At 39.8% G+C, this 21,479-nt stretch overlaps 1 protein-coding gene across 11 annotated transcripts in view; it reads right to left on the bottom strand.

Moving 5' to 3' along the window:
* The window catches only part of LOC114562637 (LIM and calponin homology domains-containing protein 1), a 102,372-nt gene that overhangs the window by 7,346 nt on the left and 73,547 nt on the right, over positions 1-21,479 (bottom strand). For 4 of the 11 annotated variants that reach the window (XM_028589170.1, XM_028589171.1, XM_028589178.1 and 1 more), the window contains 14 exons: positions 20,044-20,302; positions 17,855-18,127; positions 15,165-15,554; positions 13,830-13,865; positions 11,543-11,669; positions 11,021-11,178; positions 9,348-9,822; positions 6,807-7,115; positions 6,313-6,418; positions 5,992-6,095; positions 5,808-5,913; positions 5,040-5,114; positions 4,233-4,261; positions 3,311-3,424 (listed from right to left, as the gene is read on the bottom strand). In XM_028589170.1, the coding sequence (XP_028444971.1) occupies positions 3,311-3,424; positions 4,233-4,261; positions 5,040-5,114; positions 5,808-5,913; positions 5,992-6,095; positions 6,313-6,418; positions 6,807-7,115; positions 9,348-9,822; positions 11,021-11,178; positions 11,543-11,669; positions 13,830-13,865; positions 15,165-15,554; positions 17,855-18,127; positions 20,044-20,302 (2,561 nt within the window). The remainder of the gene's footprint in view (positions 1-3,310; positions 3,425-4,232; positions 4,262-5,039; positions 5,115-5,807; positions 5,914-5,991; positions 6,096-6,312; positions 6,419-6,806; positions 7,116-9,347; positions 9,823-11,020; positions 11,179-11,542; positions 11,670-13,829; positions 13,866-15,164; positions 15,555-17,854; positions 18,128-20,043; positions 20,303-21,479) is intronic. The other 7 variants (XM_028589174.1, XM_028589173.1, XM_028589172.1 and 4 more) reach the window with 7 other exon arrangements.

Below are 21,479 nucleotides of genomic sequence, written 5' to 3'. Positions count from 1 at the left end.
CATGTACGCTACTACAATAGCAACTGGGCAAAATGACCACCAACACATCAGATTATTCTAGACAAGCACAAAGCTCATGAGACTAGTTTTTCACTCTTTTCAGATTTGTGTAGGAACCCCAAAAGAAGATTTAGAGAAAAGGCAACTAAAGCAAGACAGATGCCAGATCAAGATCAAGGCACAGAGACAACACACAAGCAACCGGGGAGGTAACAAGCACATTGATGCACCAGACATTCATCCATTTCAGCACATCTCAAACAAACAACCGGAAAGAAGAGAAATCTGTATTCATCACTGCTGTTTAATTTATTTATCAAGATTACACTGTAGAAGAGTACAGTATTTCATGGATATCAATGCATCCTTTAAATGTTTAAGAATATGTGGACCTGAGATAGACCTCTGATTGGTTGAGGAGAGAGAGGGTGATGTGGGCAGCAGCAACAGCAGCAACCTGGGCGTTTCCCAATCTGTGTTCTTCTATTGACTTGTGTTCCTGTGTCCCTGTGAAACGTCATCTCGTGTTGCCAAAGTACTGTCCCAATACACAAGTTTGCATTTCGCCAAGAACAGTTAAAATTCCCGGATGTATTCTTGACACGCCCATTTACCAAGGATACATTGGTTGGTAACTTGTATGAACTTCGCAGCACCTGTATCCCAACATTCATTTCAGCATTCAGTGATGGTTGGATTTCCAGTAGGTAGACAGCCCAAAAACGGGACAATTTTAACAATTTTCGCCTTCTTATTCATCACTAAATTCACTTCTGAGAACATTTTAGGCGAGAAATGAACGGTTTATATTTCGAATATAGGCAGTCTTGCGAAAAGCTTTGCCGAATTGACAATTTGCTCCAAAGTTTTCGGAGTTTTCGGAGCTCCATAAAATGACGCGGCCGCCAGCTTACGCCTGCTGGGGCCGCTTGCTCGGCGCTCGGACAGTCACACTCGGAGACCCCGCAGTAGGACCCCGGAGGTCTTTTAGACCGGTTCCGTAAATTTATTTCGCCGTTTTGGATTGTTTGTGTAAATATCACAACACATGTGGTTAACTGTCTTTTCGGAGTTAAACTCAACAAGCACACACACACACACACACACACACACACACACACGCGCACACACACACACACACACACACACACACACACACACACACACACACACACACACACACACAAGAGAGCTACCTATACCAGATAGACTGTATATTATTAGTCTATGAGATACACGCGTTTCTTTTCGGTGTATTTGTTTTCTGATTTATTAGAAGTTGAGTTTCAGTCTTTATGATAAATGAACACATGTGTACAAAGTGGTAACATGCTATGACATGTTATGTAGACTAAAGGGGAGACACCAACCTTTATAATTTGAATTTCTAATTTCCATCTCCCTGGGCATATACAGTGCACTACAATAATATAGAAATGATAATTCCACATAACACTAATAGGAACACATAGGACACACCAGTGCATATGCCTATTTATTTGTTTAATTTAAACTTACTTAAACGTATATGCTAATAATAGTAGGGATCGCGTTCCACTCTTTTGAATAAGTAAGGGGTGTTTGAGCTAAACCATAAACAATAAAATTAAAGCTCAATTAGCTTAATTTTTCAATATTACTGCAATAGTTGTAGCATTATGAGGTTTTCTTGTCCGGAGATTTTTTTAATACAAAGTGGTTATATTGTTGTGGTTTTTATTTCTAGCTGTTATTTTGGAGCATTGCAGGTAGCCTCTGTGCTGGGGGTGTTGAGCAATAACAGGAAGAACGCATGGTCTCAAACTGTTAACAGCGTTTTCTGTGCTTGTGAACTTGCGAGTTAATTCTTCCAAGAACAACCAGCAAGAACGTTCTCCCCAAGAACACAAGTCCGTAGTTTGCATTCTTGGTATTGAGAAACGCCCCTTGTCTGTGTTGTGCATGAGATGGAGACAGTGAGCAGATAAAACCAAACTGAAGGTTCTTCCACTGCAAAAAAATCGCCCTCTGGTGGTCAAAATGTGCATCAGAGTGGTTGCAGTGTGCCTTTGGAGGAGGATATGCTCAATATAAAACAAACATGGAGGCAAGCTTTGCAAGTAGCCATGAAATGTGGTTAATCCCTCTGATTCTGAGCTGAGCAGACTATCACAGAGCAGCTTACTGTGCCACTGCATGATTTACAGTATGGTAAACAGTAAAGTATCTCAGTTTTTGTTTTTTGGGGGGTTAAAACTGGACTAAATTAATTGAAAAAGTGAAAGGTTTCAGCATCTAGTTCATAATATAGTCACTGAAAAGCTGCTTTAGCAACAGTTAAATTGAAGTGAATGTCTACAAAAACCTGCATTTACAACTCAGATAAACAAACTTAGCCCAGTTTTAAGCATAGACATATTTTGGGGACACAATGCCTGGCTTATGCATTGACTCATGCGTAGCTTATTTGTTAACAAGTCATCCCAAAATCTGCCTTCCATGCTAAATACAACCTATGCAATTAGCTTTAACCTAAAGCGTTCTTGACCCAAATTCAATCATGCGGGCTGTGCTAGTGACTTGCTGTGCCCATTGAGATGCATTATACATTTGAGGCCAATAAAGTGACTGCCCATTTAATTATAGTCGATCCCAGAGTGTCTGTGTTCTAATGTGTATTTTCTTATGTATAATCTAAGCTACGTGATTATCCATAGCAGTGCCTACCTAACAGTGCTTAAACTGCACTGTAAATTATATTCTTGTCTTTTATGTTTTTAAATTGTTTTTAATTGTTTTCTGAATGCTCTTTCATGTTTTATGTAAAGCACTTTGAATTGCCCTGTTGCTGAAATGTGCTATATAAATAAAGCTGCCTTGCCTTGCCTTACTGCACAAAACAAACCTCCAATGGGTTTGACACATATATGTCAGAGCTTCATGTACAGTAAGGTGCAGTTCCTGAATGCTCAATAGCAAATTATCATCTTTAACCTACATTTATTGTGCTGAACTTGTAGGTCATGTTTGAATAACATACAGACAACAAATAAAAAAAATCTCTCCTAGTTTGTTGGAAGAATTTGCCTCAAAAGTATCTAGCTTTGTACGTATGTTCATTAAAGTAATCTTTTATTTCCCTCTGGGCTGAGGTTTATTTATTTCCCTAGGACTTGTTTGTACATATGACATAGTTATAGCTAAAAGTCTGTTCTGCACCCAATCCTCACAGTGCTGGTGCCTTCTCTACCAACTAAGCTCCAAAAGGAAGTGTGCCCCTAACCTTGCAGACTCGTGCGCCATGCTTTACCCTTTGAGGTATTCTGTGTACCTGCAGCATGCGCTCCTGCTCTTGCTGCCACCTTTCCTGACGCTTTCGCTCCTCATCCGGGTCCCAAGACCAGCGGTCACCCCGCGTGGCCTGGGGCAACACCGGGACTGACACCTGATAGACCCCAACACACACACACTCACAAATCAACATGCACAAATGCACACAAATATTCATGCACACAATAACACCCACCCACAAACCGACCCCCATTCACACACAAACACTCTCACCCAACCATGACGCCAATGAGAGACCAATGGATTGATATGGCGCCGACACCCCCCCCCACACACACACACACAGATCAACACCAATATGCACACACATTCACCACAGGAAAAGAAGAAGGGAAGGGAGGAGACAGAAATAGTTGATCTACCACAACAGCACTATTCCAATGCTAGCCAAAGGATTCCTACTAAGGAGAGAGAGACAGAGAAAGAGAGAGATGAGCTCAAATGAAAACGAAAGCAGTCTCGGCCATTTTCTACAGCATCCTCATCTGGCATGCTACATGAACAGCTGTGTATCCTGTGATATGTGGTAGAGCCTTGCAGTATGACAGTAAGTTTACAAACCTGCACTAAAAATCAACATCTGATTCAAGAAAACTAGGAAAGCTTAAGCCGCATGCAGTCTTTTTCATATTTTTCTTGGTTTAGGTTATGTTTCCATTTAGATGAAATACTTTTTATAAGTTATATGGTGATTTTTCCTTAATCTTAGCTATATACTAAACTTAACATGTAATGTTGTAATGTTTTTAGCATTTGACTTCTGATTTATCTCTGTGTATAATATGCAGTATGTTAAACTGCACTACTGTAACCCAGGAGATGAGCCAGATGAGAAGCAGTAAATGGGTTTTTCAGAGTCTGACCACAAAATATTATGGAGTCAGATGATGGTTTTCACTCACGTTTCCACGGCAATCCTTCTCAGTCTCTTCTGTAGAGGAAGTGTGAAAGAGAACATTAGTTAAGATATAATTTAAACAAACATTTTGGATACATGTCATCCAACTAAATGCATTTTGAATGGGACAAATATTTTGGAAAATGACAACACACTATCACAAGTTGGTTTGAAAACTTAAGTAGTAAAGGTGCTGAAGAAAGAAAATAAAGAGAGAGATTAGTGACAGAAAACCAGTCCACCAAGAGCATCGTACTACATCTGTTGTTAACCAAAAATAAGTAGTCTTTTCTTGCCCTTCACATTTTATTTTATCATTATATTTTTCAAAATCACTCTGGGTAAGTGTGTTCCAGATGTTGAGGTAGACCTAATAGTTGTAGCTTTTGGTGGAAAATATAGTAATGTAAAGCACAATGAGGCAAACATAAGACTAGTCATTCATAAAGTTAAGTAAGACTGTCCAATCCACATAATGATACCAATACAACTTAAAATAAAGTACACTCTTTAACAATGACAACACACTGATGAGTTACACGTGTACATTTGCACACCATTGTAAAAATAAGAAACTTTAGAACACAGTTACAACAGAGAGAGAGAGAGAGAGAGAGAGAGAGAGAGAGAGAGAGAGAGAGAGAGAGAGAGAGAGAGAGAGAGAACATCACTGATAATCCACAACAGTCTGGAAATGAGAGATGGGAGTGAAGGGCTGTTGTCTAGCCCTTGAAGAAACGACAGGGAAACCCTGTGCGTTCAGCACCTGGGGACGGAAACATGAGCTCCACCGACGAATGAAAGGGTTTACCTGGCGGAACGAAGAACTCCCAGCGTAACTTAGGGTTGCTGGTTGCCAGCGGAGACCTGACACTGTTTGCAAACTCTATAGTGAAATAAAAAATGTGGGTGGAAGGAAAGGAGGGAAGGAAAGGAGGGAAAGGAATGATAAGGGATGGACAGATGTCAAAACCAGGAGTTGGTATGGACATCAGAGAATTGGAGAAGTCAAAATGGGGAAGGCTTTTACTGTTCTGTTCCTGTGATACTGTAAATGCATTGTATTTGGAAATACAAAATATAGTCTTTAAACAGGTTGCAATTCAGATTTAGTTAAAAAGTCAAGTTTTTTTTCTACCCCACTACAATTTCAAGAAAATCTTAACTTGAGGGCCAAAAAGTCTGAAAAAAGGCAGGAAACAACTAAATGCAGTGCTTTTATTACACTATCTGGAAAGGTACCTCTTTTATACTGTATATATTTGTGTTGGATCCCAGGTCTAATTAACTTGTGTACCCATCTACATTGAGACAAGTTTATAGGAGACTTTAGTGTAAGTGCCAATTAAAGATATGTGTCTGTTGAGCAGAAAACAAGTGAAGTAGGAGTTTATGCAGGTTTATAATAGTCACATATTATTGAACACCATTTAACTATACAACAAAACAGAAAGAGTGTCAGAATGCAAGGCAAAAGGGGAAAAGGCCGGCAAGGATATGCTAATTAAACTCAGAAACCAAGGAGATGTATGGAAAAGAAGCTGCTGGCTTGGTATTTGGATGTAAAGAGTTCACTAACCTGCTGTCGTTTCCCTTGGTGGGTGATATTCAAATGATCCTGGTGCAGCTAAGCTTGGTACATTCTCTCTTCTCTGTGGCAACTCCTGGGAAATGGGAACACTTGCCTGCAGGGAAATTCAAAGATTATCTGTTGCCTGGCCGGGTGGTTTGAAAGTGTATATTAGCTTGGTTAGCAGCCTCACCTGTAAAGTTACTGGCTGACTTTGCTGTGTGCTGATCTCTGACTGGACAAGGTTGGAGAATCTTTGACCAGATGGTTTGGTTATATGTTGTTCTTGTTTGGCTTCTGACAACACACACAGACAACACAGTTTTAATACTACTGTTAAAATCATGTCAAAAACAGAAAAGTAAAGACACTTTCCTTTTGCATTTTTTCCTCAAAGTGGTTTTTTCGTGTTTCCCCGAGGTTCTAGATTAAACTACAACATATTATATGGCCTGTAATGACACAAGTCTGTGAGCAACCACAAGGGGTCAGTATAGCAACATGTTGTTCAGACCTGCAGGAGGCATTTGTTGAGCTGCAGCACTTGACTTCTTCTCCTCTGGAGCAGCTACTGACTGGCTTTCAGTCTTCCCGAAGCTTTCTTCTGGCTTCTGCAGCTCCTATAAGTGTCACAGATGGTTTGCAAGTTGAATAATAAACTAAACAAGCCTGGGATTAAGAGGTTTATGCACAGTATGAGGTATAAATCCAATAATTAAATAAACTTGCAAAAAAGCCTTGCAAGATTGTAAAATGCATCTAGAGACAGAAAGCAGAGTACAGCGCTAGGGTTGGCTATACAGCATGTACAAATGTCACACAGGTATCTTCACAGGTTTTTTAAACAAATGTCTGGTGTTGCAACTAATTGAAGGACACGTAAAGTAATGACTGCAGTATAATTGCTGACAGGAGAGCATAGGATCTTTCTAGCACACCAATCACCTGCTTTTAATCAAAGTGGATGAATTCTTTTTGTAATCAACTTAAAAAGATACTAATCCTGACCGATGGCAGCGAGGTGGGCCGGCTGGGTGGTGTCGAATGCTGAATGACTTTCTCTGCTTGGACGTCCTTAGAAGCCGGTTCTGTGCCACTTTGTGCCTCCTTGGCCTTTGTTGACATGGGGCTTTCTTCTCTGGTTGAGGGGTGTGGACTGCATGTTGGTGAGGCTGCTGACGACGGAGCATCTACAGTGCTGTTGCTGGTTTTGGAAGGGGATGCCTCAAAATGAGGAGGAGATTCCCTTGCTTGACCGTCAGGCGTGGAAGGAACGTCGTCACTTCCTATGCCGTTGACTCGGAGAAAACCATTCGCCTACATCATAAAGAACAAGTTTAATATTGGCTCTATATGCACACTGCAGAAGTCAATGACATGCTTTAAAGCGCCCAAATTATGCTCATTTTCAGGTTCATAACTGTATTTTAAGGTTGTACCAGAATAGGTTTACATGGTTCAATTTTCAAAAAACACCATATTTTTGTTGTACTGCACAGCTCTCTCTCACTGCTGCAGATCCTCTTTTCACCTGGTTTCTGTTTTAGCTACAGAGTGAGACCTCTTTTCATCTTCTTCTTCACTACTATCTTTGATTGCACTCGCACATACTCAGTAGCTCAGATGTAGAGCATGTCAGCTAGCTAACTCTAGAGACAGTCAAAGAAAGCCTGTTTCTCCAACTTTGGTCAGTTACAGGGCAGGATTAGCTGGGAGACTTCTTCTAAACCAGGGAGCACATGTAAGTAGCTCTTTTGTAGATTATGGTGAACTTGTGTGTGTTGTAGCAGTGCTTTGCTATTGAAAACAACGTAGCATGCTAGCGCTAGCATGCTAGCGCGCTAACACTAACGCTACGAGCTACGGTTACGGCTACGGTTGTGGTTAGCCAGCTCATTTCGGACTGTGACGTCACAGTCCGAGACGATTTTGAACAGCTCACTAGGAGACTGAAGGCAGGACACATTCAGAAACCATATCTCACTCAAAACAGCATGGATGGATTTTTTTCAAAGTTTGTATGTGTGTGGAAGCACCAGAGACACAAAAGAACACCCCAAATCCCAGAAAAAGTGATTTTTTCATAATATGGGCACTTTAAAAACATTAAAAGGTAATCAAAGAAAAGACCCGACAGTACATTCATTCACACTACATTTTATATGGGCTTTATTTTTAATACAGCAACCCTGTACCCAGTATTGTATTGGCTCACTTTTGATATGTTTGTCCTGATTATTTACAATATAAACAGACTTAAGAGTGCGATGACTGGTGAAATATTCTCTTAAATGGATATTACCACTATTCTGTTTAATTCCAAGGGATTTGGGATTATTATTTATTATTAAAAAATTAGTGCATATGAGTAAACTTGGATCTGTATACGATTTGTAATATCATCATTTGTTAAACTCTGTTATTTTCCAGTCTTAACTTGAAATATGACTTGGGTGGATGAAAAATTGGTTCATATATACAATAAAGTAGAAACATTGCCTGAATTTCTGTTACAATCAAGCTGTTATACATATTTTGAATAGTTAACCAAATGAATTGATGACAAATAAAGAAATTAAAATAAACCCCATGCCTAAAAACCCAGTGCCCTCATTTGTGGTCATTACCAGCGTCTCATCTCCGTTCGTTATACGCTATTCATCTAGCTCACAACACCGTGCTGGCCTCTATGACAAAGAGGCACTAAGTATGTGTGAGGAGCTCCTAGTGAGTGGTAACTTAAGACACAGTAGTGGAGTTGGGCGAATGCAGACTCTCAGTCTGCCCCCCCTCCGTCTCCACCTTCTCATCCCTCTCCTAGCAGCCTGTGTGGGCCCTCTTTGTCCGATGGGAGCCCACTTCACATTGAGAGGGCCCTACTTGTCAACTTCTTAAGTCAATAGGGAACAGAGGGCTCTATTCAAAGCCAGGCTCCGCTCAGACCTCTGACAAGACATTCCAGAAAAGCGCTGTGCTTCATTTGGTCTGGTAATAATCTGCCCCTCCCTCCCCTCCACACCAAAACACAAGATCTCATTTGGAATATTCCCATTTGGAATTTTTTCCAGAAGAAAAGGAAATGAATCCTGTAGCGAGTACTTTGAGCTAAATTGGAGCATGACATGCTTCTTCTTGGAGAGGAAGTCTTGTGTTTTTTTTATGGCTCATCACCATAGCGGTTCTGTGGCATTCTGATGTAACTGCCAAGAGAGCTGGAGGGGATTTTACCCACCAGCCTGTAAGGAGGGCAGGCAAAGTGGGTAGTAACCACATGTACAGTGGTACAGTGGTAAGACTTGAACCATGCCCACTGCAGGACTGTTGTGGTTAAATCTCAATCATTTCATCACGAGTAAGGAACCTAAACAGAGTTAACACTGTGAGGCGTAGTGGGGATATTTTATTGTGAAAACCAGACACTTGAAAAGGAAACAATCCACATGGCATTTTGGAGGATGCTGGTATCACATATTTACAGCAGCAATAATGGATTCATTTTTTATTGTTGGGAAGTTGAGATAACGACAAGTGCTTTTGAGTCGGTCATACCTTGCTGGGCGGGTCAGCCGTTGTGGGTCCGGACTGGATGTAAGGCTTGGGCGTCAGCAAAGGCACCGTTTTGGGCGACAGGTTTCTGGTGGATGGCGGCTCAGAGGAGCGAGATCGAATCTGAGGCCGCTGGTGTGAGGAGTCTTTGGGAAACTCCTCGATTTGCGCTTCCAGTGTAGACGTGAACTTCGGAGCCGGGGCAGACAGCTGGCGTAGATACTTCAGGGGTCCATTGGGGTCCACGTCGAAGGGGTCTGGGGCCGTTGGGGAGGCGGACAGGGAGAGAGGGAAGGGTGAGCCGGAAAAGGAGGGATCAGCAGATATACTGCGGTCCAGGATCTTTGGCAACTGTAGGCGTTCCAGGACTGCATCACTGATGGAGAAACGTTGGGCATAACGCTGGAGGATGAATGATGCCTCCTCTGGGGTTCTGGCTTTCCTGTACGCGTCCCGCAGCTCATCCTCACGACGCTCCCTTTTGAAAAGGAAAAGAGGTAAAGAGAGGGGATAAAAGCAAAACCGCTGTGTGAAATGTGAAGCAACTGATATGACCCGGTTTGATTTACATTAAATAAAGGTAATGTGCTGTTAGATCGCAAATGGATAAAGACTTTTGTTTTGAGAAAAGGAGACTTTTATTTTGAAAAAGGAAGTTGAGACTTTCCAGTCCTCATGCCAGAAATCAGGAAGTGCAGAGTCATCTTCAAGCACATGTAGTGAGAGGCTGTGAAGCACATGTTGTGAGCTGTTGTTGAAAATAGATGGTGAAATGGGGAAGGACTTTACTTGCTGGGCATTCCCAGGGATGCTACTGGTGAGATAATGGCTTGATGTTGATATTTGTCAGTAGTTTAATGTTAAATGCAAATGTTGATGGCAAAAGTGCTAAAGGTAATGTAGTTAATTTCTAACTGCCTTGCACTCATGTTAGCTCATTAATAGTGTGATAGTGGTAGCATGGGAGTAATACCATGGTAATGACTGTTTTTTTGAAGTAATGTTGCTTATTGAAATTTATGATATTTTAAGGTTAAGGTTCGTTTGTATATTTGATGGTAGGCAGTTTTAAGTAATTGCTGTATTTTGTTTTCTCTTTTCTTGTAAAGGTTTTCAACCTGACCAAACGAATAACTTCTGATTATTTGGCTAACTGTAAACTGTAACGAAATCTAACTAACAACAAATCCTAACTGAACATGGAAAACTAACTAAATAAAGCAAAGAAGAAAGATTAAAGAAGATTACATTTAACCCTGTTGATGGCCAAGGCCTTTTTCAAGTTTGGGCAGAAGTAAAGTCCCCTGAGAACTTGACAGGTAAACTTTGCTACTCTTTAGCAGTTGATATGATTCAACCTATAAAACACAAATCATATTTGAAGTAGATTTGATTGGCAATAAACACTATAGTATTACCCATCATATCTACTTCACTATCAATTGAGCTGACCTGCTCTTCCTCTTTAATTTTTTCTCAGTACCAGACCTATTTAAATGAACTCCGGAAGGAGTCGCCGTCACCTTTGTGCACACTGGCAGGAATTAGAATGAAGATTAAATTCTCTTCCCTGAAAAATACCTAGTTTTCCTTAATATTAGTATTGTTTTGTACATACACTTTGTTGTTTTAGCTGAATACAAATTCAACAACTTGTTTGTTCGTATTTGACCTACTTGTCCTGCACTATCTCTCTGTAAGTCTTGATGCTTCTCCTCCTCATGGAGGTACAGGATTCTCCTGACAGCAGTTGCTCCATCATCTTCCTCTCCTCCTCCTTCTTGATTAGGTCCTGGGAAATACTCCTCCTCCGATTTTTCCATCGGGCCAGGTCCTGACACACATCAGAAGGGTTTCAGTTCCAAGTGAAACAAAGCAAGAGGGCTTGGCTCAGCAGCGTTATGACACCTGAAGCTCTGCTGTGGCCTTAAAAAACTGACTAAGTTTTTAACTGGGGCACAGCAAACAATTGCTGCTGCAGGCATTCAAATCACTGCATATAACTGATAAAACTCCTGACACAATGAAGACAAAAAATACAAACAAAAAAAGGGAGTTTCAAAATAATATCAATCCAACAAAAAAAAGTATTACAAAAAAAATGTATCTCAACCCAAAAATAAATAGATAAATAAATGCACACAAAATAAGAGAAATAAGGACAGCTCCATAAAGTCAGATGAATCTGAGACACTCACATCCTGCCAGTGATCGTCCTCTTCCTTCATCCTGTTATACTGGTTGTGCATCAGTTCATGACGCACCTGACTGTGGGGCTGCAAGATGGCCTCCTCCTCACCACGCATATCGATCATACTTAGACTCCTAAGGAGAGGAGGGAGAGAGAGACAGACAGAGAATATGGATAATGAAAAAGATGTTGACATATCATTTCCAGAACAGTACATGGTTTATTTTTGTAGTTAGTCTGGTAGTGATAACATACATCTCCTTCAGTGCATTGTACTGTATGTTGCCATCTTTATCCGTTTCATACAGTCATGTCGAACACATTAAAACCATTTACCTTTTCTAAGACTCAGCAATGGCTAAACATTTGATATTCCACCAAAAATATATAGTGATACATAGTATCAAAGAAAACATCCACAAAAAGGGTTTGTTCCAATCCACCATTATTAGGAAAAGACAATTACCTGTAACCAATGGCTCAGTATAGATACCAAAAATTAAAGATGTCTTTTAAAGACCACATGAAGGAAAACTGTCCATCTTCAAATGTAAAGTCATGCTCACCCTGTAGGCATACGATTTTTTTAAACCAATACAACATTCACAATTCTTTTAAGAAGTTTTTTTTTTTTTTCTTCAACATTTGTTTGAACAGGAAATACATTAGATTAGGGATGTTAAGATGCCATTTAATGAGACCTTTGAAAACATCAGCTTCAGGTGCAGGTACCTGTGGTTGTAATTAACATTCTGATGTGAGTGTATTTGATGCAACAACCAGTATGGACTTCATACAGTCAAAGACTTATTACAGAGAGTTTAGACTGGTCTTTACATTAGTTCAGTTAGTAATGTAAAGGCATCCATTTTTAGATTACAGACAAGACATGAAAGTGCAGCCTTATTGTTAGGAGCATGCGGTTCATCACAGACTTAGAATGGGTAAAATCATTATATCCTCGCTTGAATAATTTCCCTGCTCATTAAAGTCATGATCGTAATAATTATTTTTGTTTTTAAGACTCAGAAAAGTGATGCATTGCCAACATACAAAATGTATTGGGTGAACAAAAGACACTTGAAGCAGAAGAGTGATTTAAATCTAATAGATGACTGACATATTGTATTTTAAATGTTTTGTTGAGTGGGATGGGTGCAATGATGAATATGAATAACTGCTACTTTAAATAAAAACTTTAAAACTAAAAAAGCATTTAAGTCATCTCCTTGTTATGAATCATCTCTCCTGTTTCATAAAAAGCTGCACTTTTTACATTAGTAAAGGAGATTCTCATGATTTTGTAAGGGATGGGATGTCGGGAGAGTGGTTAAAATTGTTGTTACATTAAACATGCAGCTGGCAGAAGCACTAAGATTATGTTGGCGCAGCGCAGTTTAGTACATACTTTCCACAGCTACTACTGCAGGTACTTTGAATAAAGAGAGGAATGGACTGTTCCCAGCCAAAAAAGCATGTTGATTAGATTTAATGAAAACATGATTTCATGATATTTCAGATCAAGTGTAAGGTCTAGGGACATTGTTTGACACTGTTGAAGAAGACTGTCAACAATGTTCACCTTGACAGGTCATTTAACTTATTTTTTATCATTTTAATTTAGGTAATACAAGTAGGAAAAATCTGCTTTGCGTTTTCCATGCAAAAAAAACCTTTTGTAAATATTATTTCCTAAATCACATGTAACAAATGTGATACATCAGCCCTGGCTGACCGTACTTACTCCCATGAAAATAGAAATCTGTAAAAATGACCTTCTTTGTCTAGTCACTTCAGTGTGATTTTATAAATGAATTGATCTCATACAACTCAAGATTTTGCCAGAACATTATTTGTGCCAGAGCTATTAAATTAAAGCACTAATTAATGACATTCAGTAGAGACATGAGGGGTTTGAGGGCCATTTCAGAGGATTTTCTATCCTGGCAAGAGTACTGAGAACTTCTGTGACAAACACTACATTGTTGTAATGTTTCTACCATTACAAGATGGTCAAACATACAGATATAAAAAAAACCTGACTTAATATATTTGGTCAAGGGACTTTCAATCAAACAAAAATAACATAAACTTGAAAAAGTTGTTGTATCAATGGCTTCATGAAAGTTCTTTAAATTACCTCAACCTTTGGCAGATTTTCCCACTTGCATAAAGAAAAATCCAATTCAAACACTCAATTAATAATTAAATGACTTATTGAGCGGGCTTTGTTTTTGTAGTGCAGAGCAGTGCTGGGCCAGACAGCTGAGCTGAGTGGTTAATGGACAACTTACTGTGGATCATCTGACACACTATGTGTGCGGCTGAATCTACAGAAGGCAGAGAGCATGGAGAGAGAGCACAATCACAAATGAATACAAGTACACGTCATTCACTTGTGTGAATATCAAAACACAGCGATGGCATATTTGATAACTAGTGCGCAACATACAGTGTTGTGATCACACCTGAAAATGAGTTAATTATGACAAATTTAATAAGGAATGGTTCATTAACAATGTTTGAAACAAGTGTGCCTGCTGGTTTTGTATCTATGCACAGATGTCTGTCAGTTTCTGGGTTTAATGATGACCCTCAAACCAAGCACAAGGGGGCAGTCTTATCCACAACACAGCCAGAGCAGAAAAGAAGACAAGTTTACTGCATCCCTGAAAACCAAAACACTGCTAGCATACAACAGATGCATATGGCAATGATCTTAGAATGCAGCTGGTACTTAACTATTAAAAAAAAAAAGCACATGCATCTTTTATTAGACAGCACAAGAGCGACATCAAGGATGTGGCTCTCTTTCTGTCTGTGACCACCACTTGTAGGTTTGGCCTCAACCACAAAGGTCTTCACACATGCTTTTTTTTTATGAAGCTGCCTCTGTGATGTTGGAAGGGTGTGAGAGAAAGTGTGGCCTGTGGTTTCTCCCCACAAGAGAACAAGGAGACTAAATTATAAGAAGCCTCGCTAAATCAGGACCAGATAGTTTTCTAAGATGGCTATTTGCCATATGGGTTTGTTGTAGTAAAATGTCTACTTGCCATGTTCTTCGTGGGAAGATGTATCATATGATACAGTGGGGATTGCATTAAAGCCAGTACTTTACATACATGGAATGGCCCATGTTTGATTGATTGATAATGGTTGGACCAATTTATGCATTTGAGAATTGCCAAACAATACTGGTTTAAATGGGATCAAATTCAATTCAGTGTCCATTGTGGTTATTTGGGTCTTCTGAAGAGATCAAGGGTTGCTAACTAAGGCCATGTGTAGTTAATCAAAGACCACATTCTCAAACATTTCTTTTTCTCCAAATTTCTTAACAGAAATAAAGCAGGAAATGAGAAAAAAAAATACAGATTTTTCAGAGTTTCCATCTGTACAATAATAACCATTTTTAAAAAACATGCAATTTTTAGGTAGTTAAGTCATCCAGATTGGACCATTGTTGGCTGAGGTCGAGGTCTCATGCTGAGATTGAGTATTCAAAGGGACAACTGGAACAGTACATCCCTTGATTTTAAAGTTGAAATATGTAGTTTTAGTTCACGTAGGTGTAGCAGGTTAAGTTAAAAAATTCATAAAATGTAGTGTAGTTGCTGGACGGGGCTCACGTTGTTGGAAGACTGCTGGCCAACCAAGAGTTCCCTCCTTGTGGGTTGTCACTTTCACTCAGCGCCCTTCCCTTCCGTCGGCCTGTATCAGTTGTTGCTGTTGCAGCAGTTGCCATGGTAGTGGGCACAGGAAGGAAGTGGGGGGGACTCGGAGTGGTGGTGTGTTTGGGAGAGATCAGCATTTGGCGAGCCAGCTTCTCATCTCGTTCTGCGACTAACGGGACACCAGTGGCTCCCTTCGCCACAGCCGCCTCCTCCTGCTCCGTCACAGGTGGATGCTTTCCGGAGGTGATGACGGGGCTTGCTGCAACCGCGGGGGTTGCTGCAGCGTTTGCTGCTAGAGTCGTGGAATGGTGGAAGAGTTCCTCTGAGCACGAGCGAGCTGGAGTACTGCAGAAAGCAAAGCAAACTAAAACGTACTGCGGCCTGGTTATGATCCTATATCATCAGACAGCATTCCTCTGGGAGGAGCCTAAATGGAATTATTTGAAGACATAAATCTAAGAAAATAGCATAGCAAGGTCACAAATCCCTTCCGAGCGGACTGGATGTTACAACAAACTGGATTCACAAAGCCAAAGCAATTTTTGCTGAACACTCTGTTGTCTGTCATCCTATGATGAACAGCTTCTTTCTGAGAGGCTTATTATTAGACAAATTCCCAGCATGCATTGCAGGGAGAGAAAGGCTGTGAAAAGGCCAGGCTTCACTCACAGCCTGCTCAGGGTCAAGGAATGAAGAAAGCCTAATTTCCTTACATCCTGAGGGTGGGTCGCGTGTTCATTTTCCCTGTGAGTGCATTTGTGTGTGAACACCATACAGTCGTTGTTGTGTGTACCTGCTGGTGGTATGTATAGGTTTGTATTTTTAAGTTGTGTGCTGTTTTGTTCCTAGAATTTGATGGGAAAGGTCAAGTGATCTTAAAAAAGATGTGTCAACACAACTTTGATAGGGGACTACAAACACTGATATGTTGATGTTATACAACTGTTTTTAAAAGAGTGAACTCCTGGCAACACTAAGACACAAAAATTCCAGCCTCAGTTTTCTTCATGAAAAAGGCAAGCTGTTACCAACTGCAGAAGCTGATATCAAAGCCTTTTAAAAACATCCTAGAAATCCCCCTTTTCCTTGGAACACCAGTCAGATTTCCTTTGAGCATTCTTTTCACTCCCTTGAAACGCTGACAATCCAATCAATACCATAACATCTGTGCCAGAAAAAACTGGAAACTGGGGGTGTGACTGTAATAACTCTCCAACAGGACTGTGAATGAAATGCCTGCTGGACCAGGAAATAACACAGGATAGGGCTGGATTGTGAAATAACAACAGAGACCTAAACAGAAATTTTTCAAGAGAGAAACTGTAATTGTAATAAGGCATCATAATGGATGTTTTCACTGTGAACAGCATTGAAAGCTCATACTGTAATCCTCACCTTGTGTAGAATTTGTGACCCCTGGCTGGCCTGCTGGGTAAAGACCCTGTATTACAACAGTGTATTCTATATTGCTGACTCACTGTTATGTTGCTCTGGATAAGAACGACACTGGAAACTATGATCTGGTAATGACAGTGCCAAAAAGAAAAAGAGCTGGATGGAAACACCAGCTGTGAAAATTCTAACTATTTTTCACCATAGTAACATCCCTGATGAAAATGGTTTACGGCAAAGTATGTGGATTAACTGGGACACATGTGCTGCTGCTGCGAAGATTTATGTAATTTTCAGTGTTTTCAGTGGCACAAATAAAAATACCATTCACCTACACTTTATGGTGATGCAGGCAGGAGTTATAGTGGACAAATTTGAACATGAAGCTGAAATGATCTGTATGGATAGATGACCTCCCCTAGTGGCGAATTATTTTCTGATCTGAGTGAACTGACCCTTTAACAAAACAAAGTTTCTGCTGCTGACTCAAGTCATGGTCAAGTCAAGTCATTAAAAGAATTCTTCACAGATTTCTTCATCATATTTTCTTCTTCTTCTTATTCTTCTTATGATTATTATTATTTTGAGGACCACAATGGAAATAAGTCCTGTGGAATAAGACTTTATTGTGTTTTTATCCTCAATTGTATTTGATGTCTTTTCATGTGTAAGGCATTCTTAATACATTATTATTATTAAATAAATCAAATCAAAATTCTTATTCCACGCATTCTTCTTCCAGCCGCCGACAATAGGGTCGGTGATTCTGCTGTGTCATGCTAGTATCGGCTAATGTAGCCTCAAACCTCAACTCTAAAGCAGAGAAGAGGAGCGAGCTACAGAGGTCTGGTAACCTCAATTCTTTGTAACTGCACACCCCTAGATATTTTTGCATTTTCAAACTTGTGGATGACATCCCTTAGGCAATTAATCAGCCTTCACACAACTCCCTGTGGAGACACAAAAGGCTTTATACAACTTTTTTTTCACAAATGCAGTTGTACTCCCCGAGACCTATGAACAGACTTTGATGTGTAAAATTGGAGTTACACTGTAAGGACCCCTTTAAAAATAATCAAAAACAATATAACGATTTATCATTACAACAATATCAACTAATTATGTAAGACTCTATAAGATGACCTTTAGCTTTTAGATTTGGTTGATTTAGACAAACTACAGTATGTGTTGATAAAAAGAGAATTGGGCTGCTTATTTGGACTTTTAAGAAAAACATAAATAAAGGTGAAGACCTTTGCTCAGAGGTGATGATCAGGTGAGTTACGTTCACCATGGGGGGCTCTGCACAGGGTTGGGGGACTCTACATGGCAGAGGCTCACTGCTCCTCCTCAAGCCTGCTGCATGGATCTCAATGCAAAGTGTAGAGGCAGTCTGCTTCCCTTCCTCATCGTCCTTTTTAGTCTGGTTCTTCTTCTGAATCTGTATCTGGGGTTCGAGGGACGGGGTAGGGGACGAGCTGGGGGACTCTCCAGGTGGATCGTCTAAGCTAGGGAGCTCATTTGAACTATTACATCACCCATTCACAAAAAAAAGGATGATGTAATGATATGAGGATGACCACAAAATGATGGGGGGATGGGGGGGAGGGGATTAGGTTCACACAAGAGGTAGAGGGAGGCAAGAGGGTAAACACCATGATGGATAGAAATGATAAGAGATGGAGAGAAAAAAAACAGTAATGCAAAATGACTGAATACATGCGTGTGATGTAATGGTGATGAATTTAACAACATTGGGAATGACAGATTGACAACACACTATGGGTGATACACACGGGAACAGACACACGCCAGCCTATAGAATATGCACTCTCTGGCAGCACTTTTTGAAAATTTGAAAAACCTCCTGCTACAGCTAAAAAATGCTACGTCCAAACTGCAAAACATTATCCTTCAAAAACTACTTCCATTCAAATCCTGACATGACACACATACACCACTAACACCGCACATACTGTACTGATACTAAAAATGGATCAAAGCACATTATGGAATCCACTAACCCAGCCGAAATTCAAAACTTCTGCAGTGAGAGCCGCTGACAATGAAATTCTTAACCGAATAAAAATTGTGACCCCGGCGCTCTCAACACGCCGAACCAATAAATGCCAATAAGACCGCCAGACTATACTCCGTCTTCTCTATTCAGCGTATTTCACACTTTGCTTTAATCAGAGTCAGTCAGAGTCAATGAAAACGAACATCTGGCTCCATCAGTCACTCCCATAAGTACAGTACTGGACAGAGAGCAAGAATCAACAGCTGAAACATGAATCTGCAATTTGACACAAGTGACACCTTCTCTTGCAAAATTATTAAACAACACAGAATTAACCAAAAAAAAAAAAAGAGAGGTTGGTGGGTATTATACATAATTAATAATAAACATATGATTTATTTTCCAACATCTACATTTTGTAGATCTGTTTTCTCAATTCTGTGAAAATGTCATGCTTTTTCTAAAAATAACTTCATGGTCTACTTCCATCCATATTTAATTATTCTAATTGTCTAGAATTTATCCTGCTCAAGTAAATTCACAGAACATGCAAAACGGTGACTAGATCATCATATTATTGCAGTACAATTTCTGGTTAAACATTTTCAGCTACAAGCAGACATTGGTGGAATTCTCTGCCAGACAATTCACGACAACCTTTCATTTTAAAAAGGTTTTATCTGCAGCAAATCCATTTCAAACTAAATCAAGGTTGTACAACCTGTCCCCAAATCACCAGTTTATCATGAATCACCAGCAGCATCCTGAAACTTGAATGGCTCAGCCAGTACTAGATTGGTCCAGCCTATCTTTAAATTTATCATCTCATACATTAACTTAAACTAAGCTGCACCATCAGACTATTAAATGTAAAATGTTGTGTGTGCCATGGTTTGCACCAAAGTCAAGGAATACGCTCCTCTGTTCTGTTAACACACATCATATTCACCTTCAAACCTTGAATATTCAAAGTTTACATGTATAAAATGTTGTCTTATAGCAGAAATGTTTTATCATGTAAAGTGGTTCAATGCTGCATCTTTAATTTTCGTTGTATTGAGTTCAGTTACACAGAACACCATTTCATTCGATTAGTGAAGCTTTACTCCGGCTAATAACAATAGTGTGTGTGTGTGTGTGTGTGTGTGTGTATATATATATATATAAAAATTATATATATATATAAAAATTATATATATATATATATATATATATATATATATATATATATATATATATATATATATATTTTTTTCTCTGATTTAAACCCTATTTCTCAGATTAAAACATGTAGAAATGCAATTACTTTATCCATTTCACTTGGATTTAAATATCTAAACTATTTTAATAAATGACATGCTAGCATTTCCTCTGTATTTTGCGTGTTTCTTTCCTTCTAATTACTACAACAGTTAGACTCACCTGAGTGGTCTGTCTCCCCCTACAGGGGAAGTTGCAGTACTCCAACTCTTGCGTGCTCCCTCTTCTTTATCGTTCTTCTTCTTGCGGAGTGGAGTGGGCAAATATCCACTCTGGTTGCTCTTGTTGGGCAGGTACTGGTTGAAAGGCATGGCTGTTCGTGGTTCGCTGATGGACGTCCGCCGTGCCAACATGTCATCCTTGCGGATGTCCGGTATCTTTCTGTGGGGGGGACCGTCGGACTCTGAGTCACTGCCGCGGCCTGTTGAGAGGAGGAAATGGGGGAATGAAGTGTATTAATGGTGTCACAGAGAGATCCCTCGGCAGCTAATTTGTTGGCAAGTTCAGGTTTGCAGATACATTTTAGAACAAATACCATTTAATATGTTCTGTTCAAAAACAATTACAATTTTGATTACTGTTCAGGAGATGTGTCAAAGCACATACAGCTTGTTTTCATGTTTTAGAGGTGTAGTGAAGGATAAACTAATTTCAATTAGAGGTAGATTCAATTTGAAAGTGTTTTGCTAGGATTACAGGAAAACAACATAATTCAAAGACGTGGCGTTGAAATGTTGTGTTGTAAGTAGGGCTGTCAATCGATTAAAAAAAATTAACTAATTAACTGCACAATTTGCTGTAATTAATCGCGATTAATCGCTTTTTTAAATTGAGACTGAAGCTTGTAATAATGGATATTTAAATGCTAAATCACTTAACTTTGCAAATATGAAGAAAAAAACAAACAAGGAAAGGTTCTGCTGAGTTCAGAATGTTTAATATCTTTCAGAACAACAGCAGCAACAATTTGGCTTATTTAGTCCTGCTGAAGGCTGCTGGAAACGGCTAGAAACTGTCTGACTTGAGAGCAGATTTTTGTCACCGTCCCCGGCTGCTGTCGCCTGCTCTCGTCTACTTTACAGGCGAGGCGCAGTTCATCTCCAACAAGCCAAGAGTTCAGTCGGCGGCAGGGCAGTCGGGAATCACCCGGAAATGGCGAGCGCAATGAGGTGACTAGTCTCTCAAAATCTGACGAAAATCTTTTAAACTGACCTTTGTTGAGCTGAAATGAAGACAGATTCAGCAACTGCACGGCTTATTTCTCGCTTAAAATGTTTTCAGAAACATGTTTCAGTGAACTATTTTAGTACAATATGAGATCGTATTCTGAACGGCCGCCATGACTGGCTCTCAGCTCTCAACATCCGGAGAAAACAAACCCATGTGACGCGTTCGTCCAATCAGCTGCCGGTTTTCATTACTTGGGCAACAATACCGAGTAGCGCTGCCTGCTGTTATGGAGACGTATTACGTTTCTCAGTCGCCACATGAAGTAAACAAACACAGCTGCGTTAATTTCGTTAATTTTATTTAACAAGTTAAATATTAAAAAATTAACGCAAAAATTAACGCGTTAATTTTGACAGCCCTAGTTGTAA

This window comes from Perca flavescens, chromosome 10 (genome assembly GCF_004354835.1).
Source record: "Perca flavescens isolate YP-PL-M2 chromosome 10, PFLA_1.0, whole genome shotgun sequence".
NCBI classification, from domain to species: Eukaryota; Metazoa; Chordata; class Actinopteri; order Perciformes; family Percidae; genus Perca; species Perca flavescens.
The sequence above is the reverse complement of the archived record's forward strand: the minus strand, read 5'-3'. Positions and strand labels throughout refer to the sequence as shown.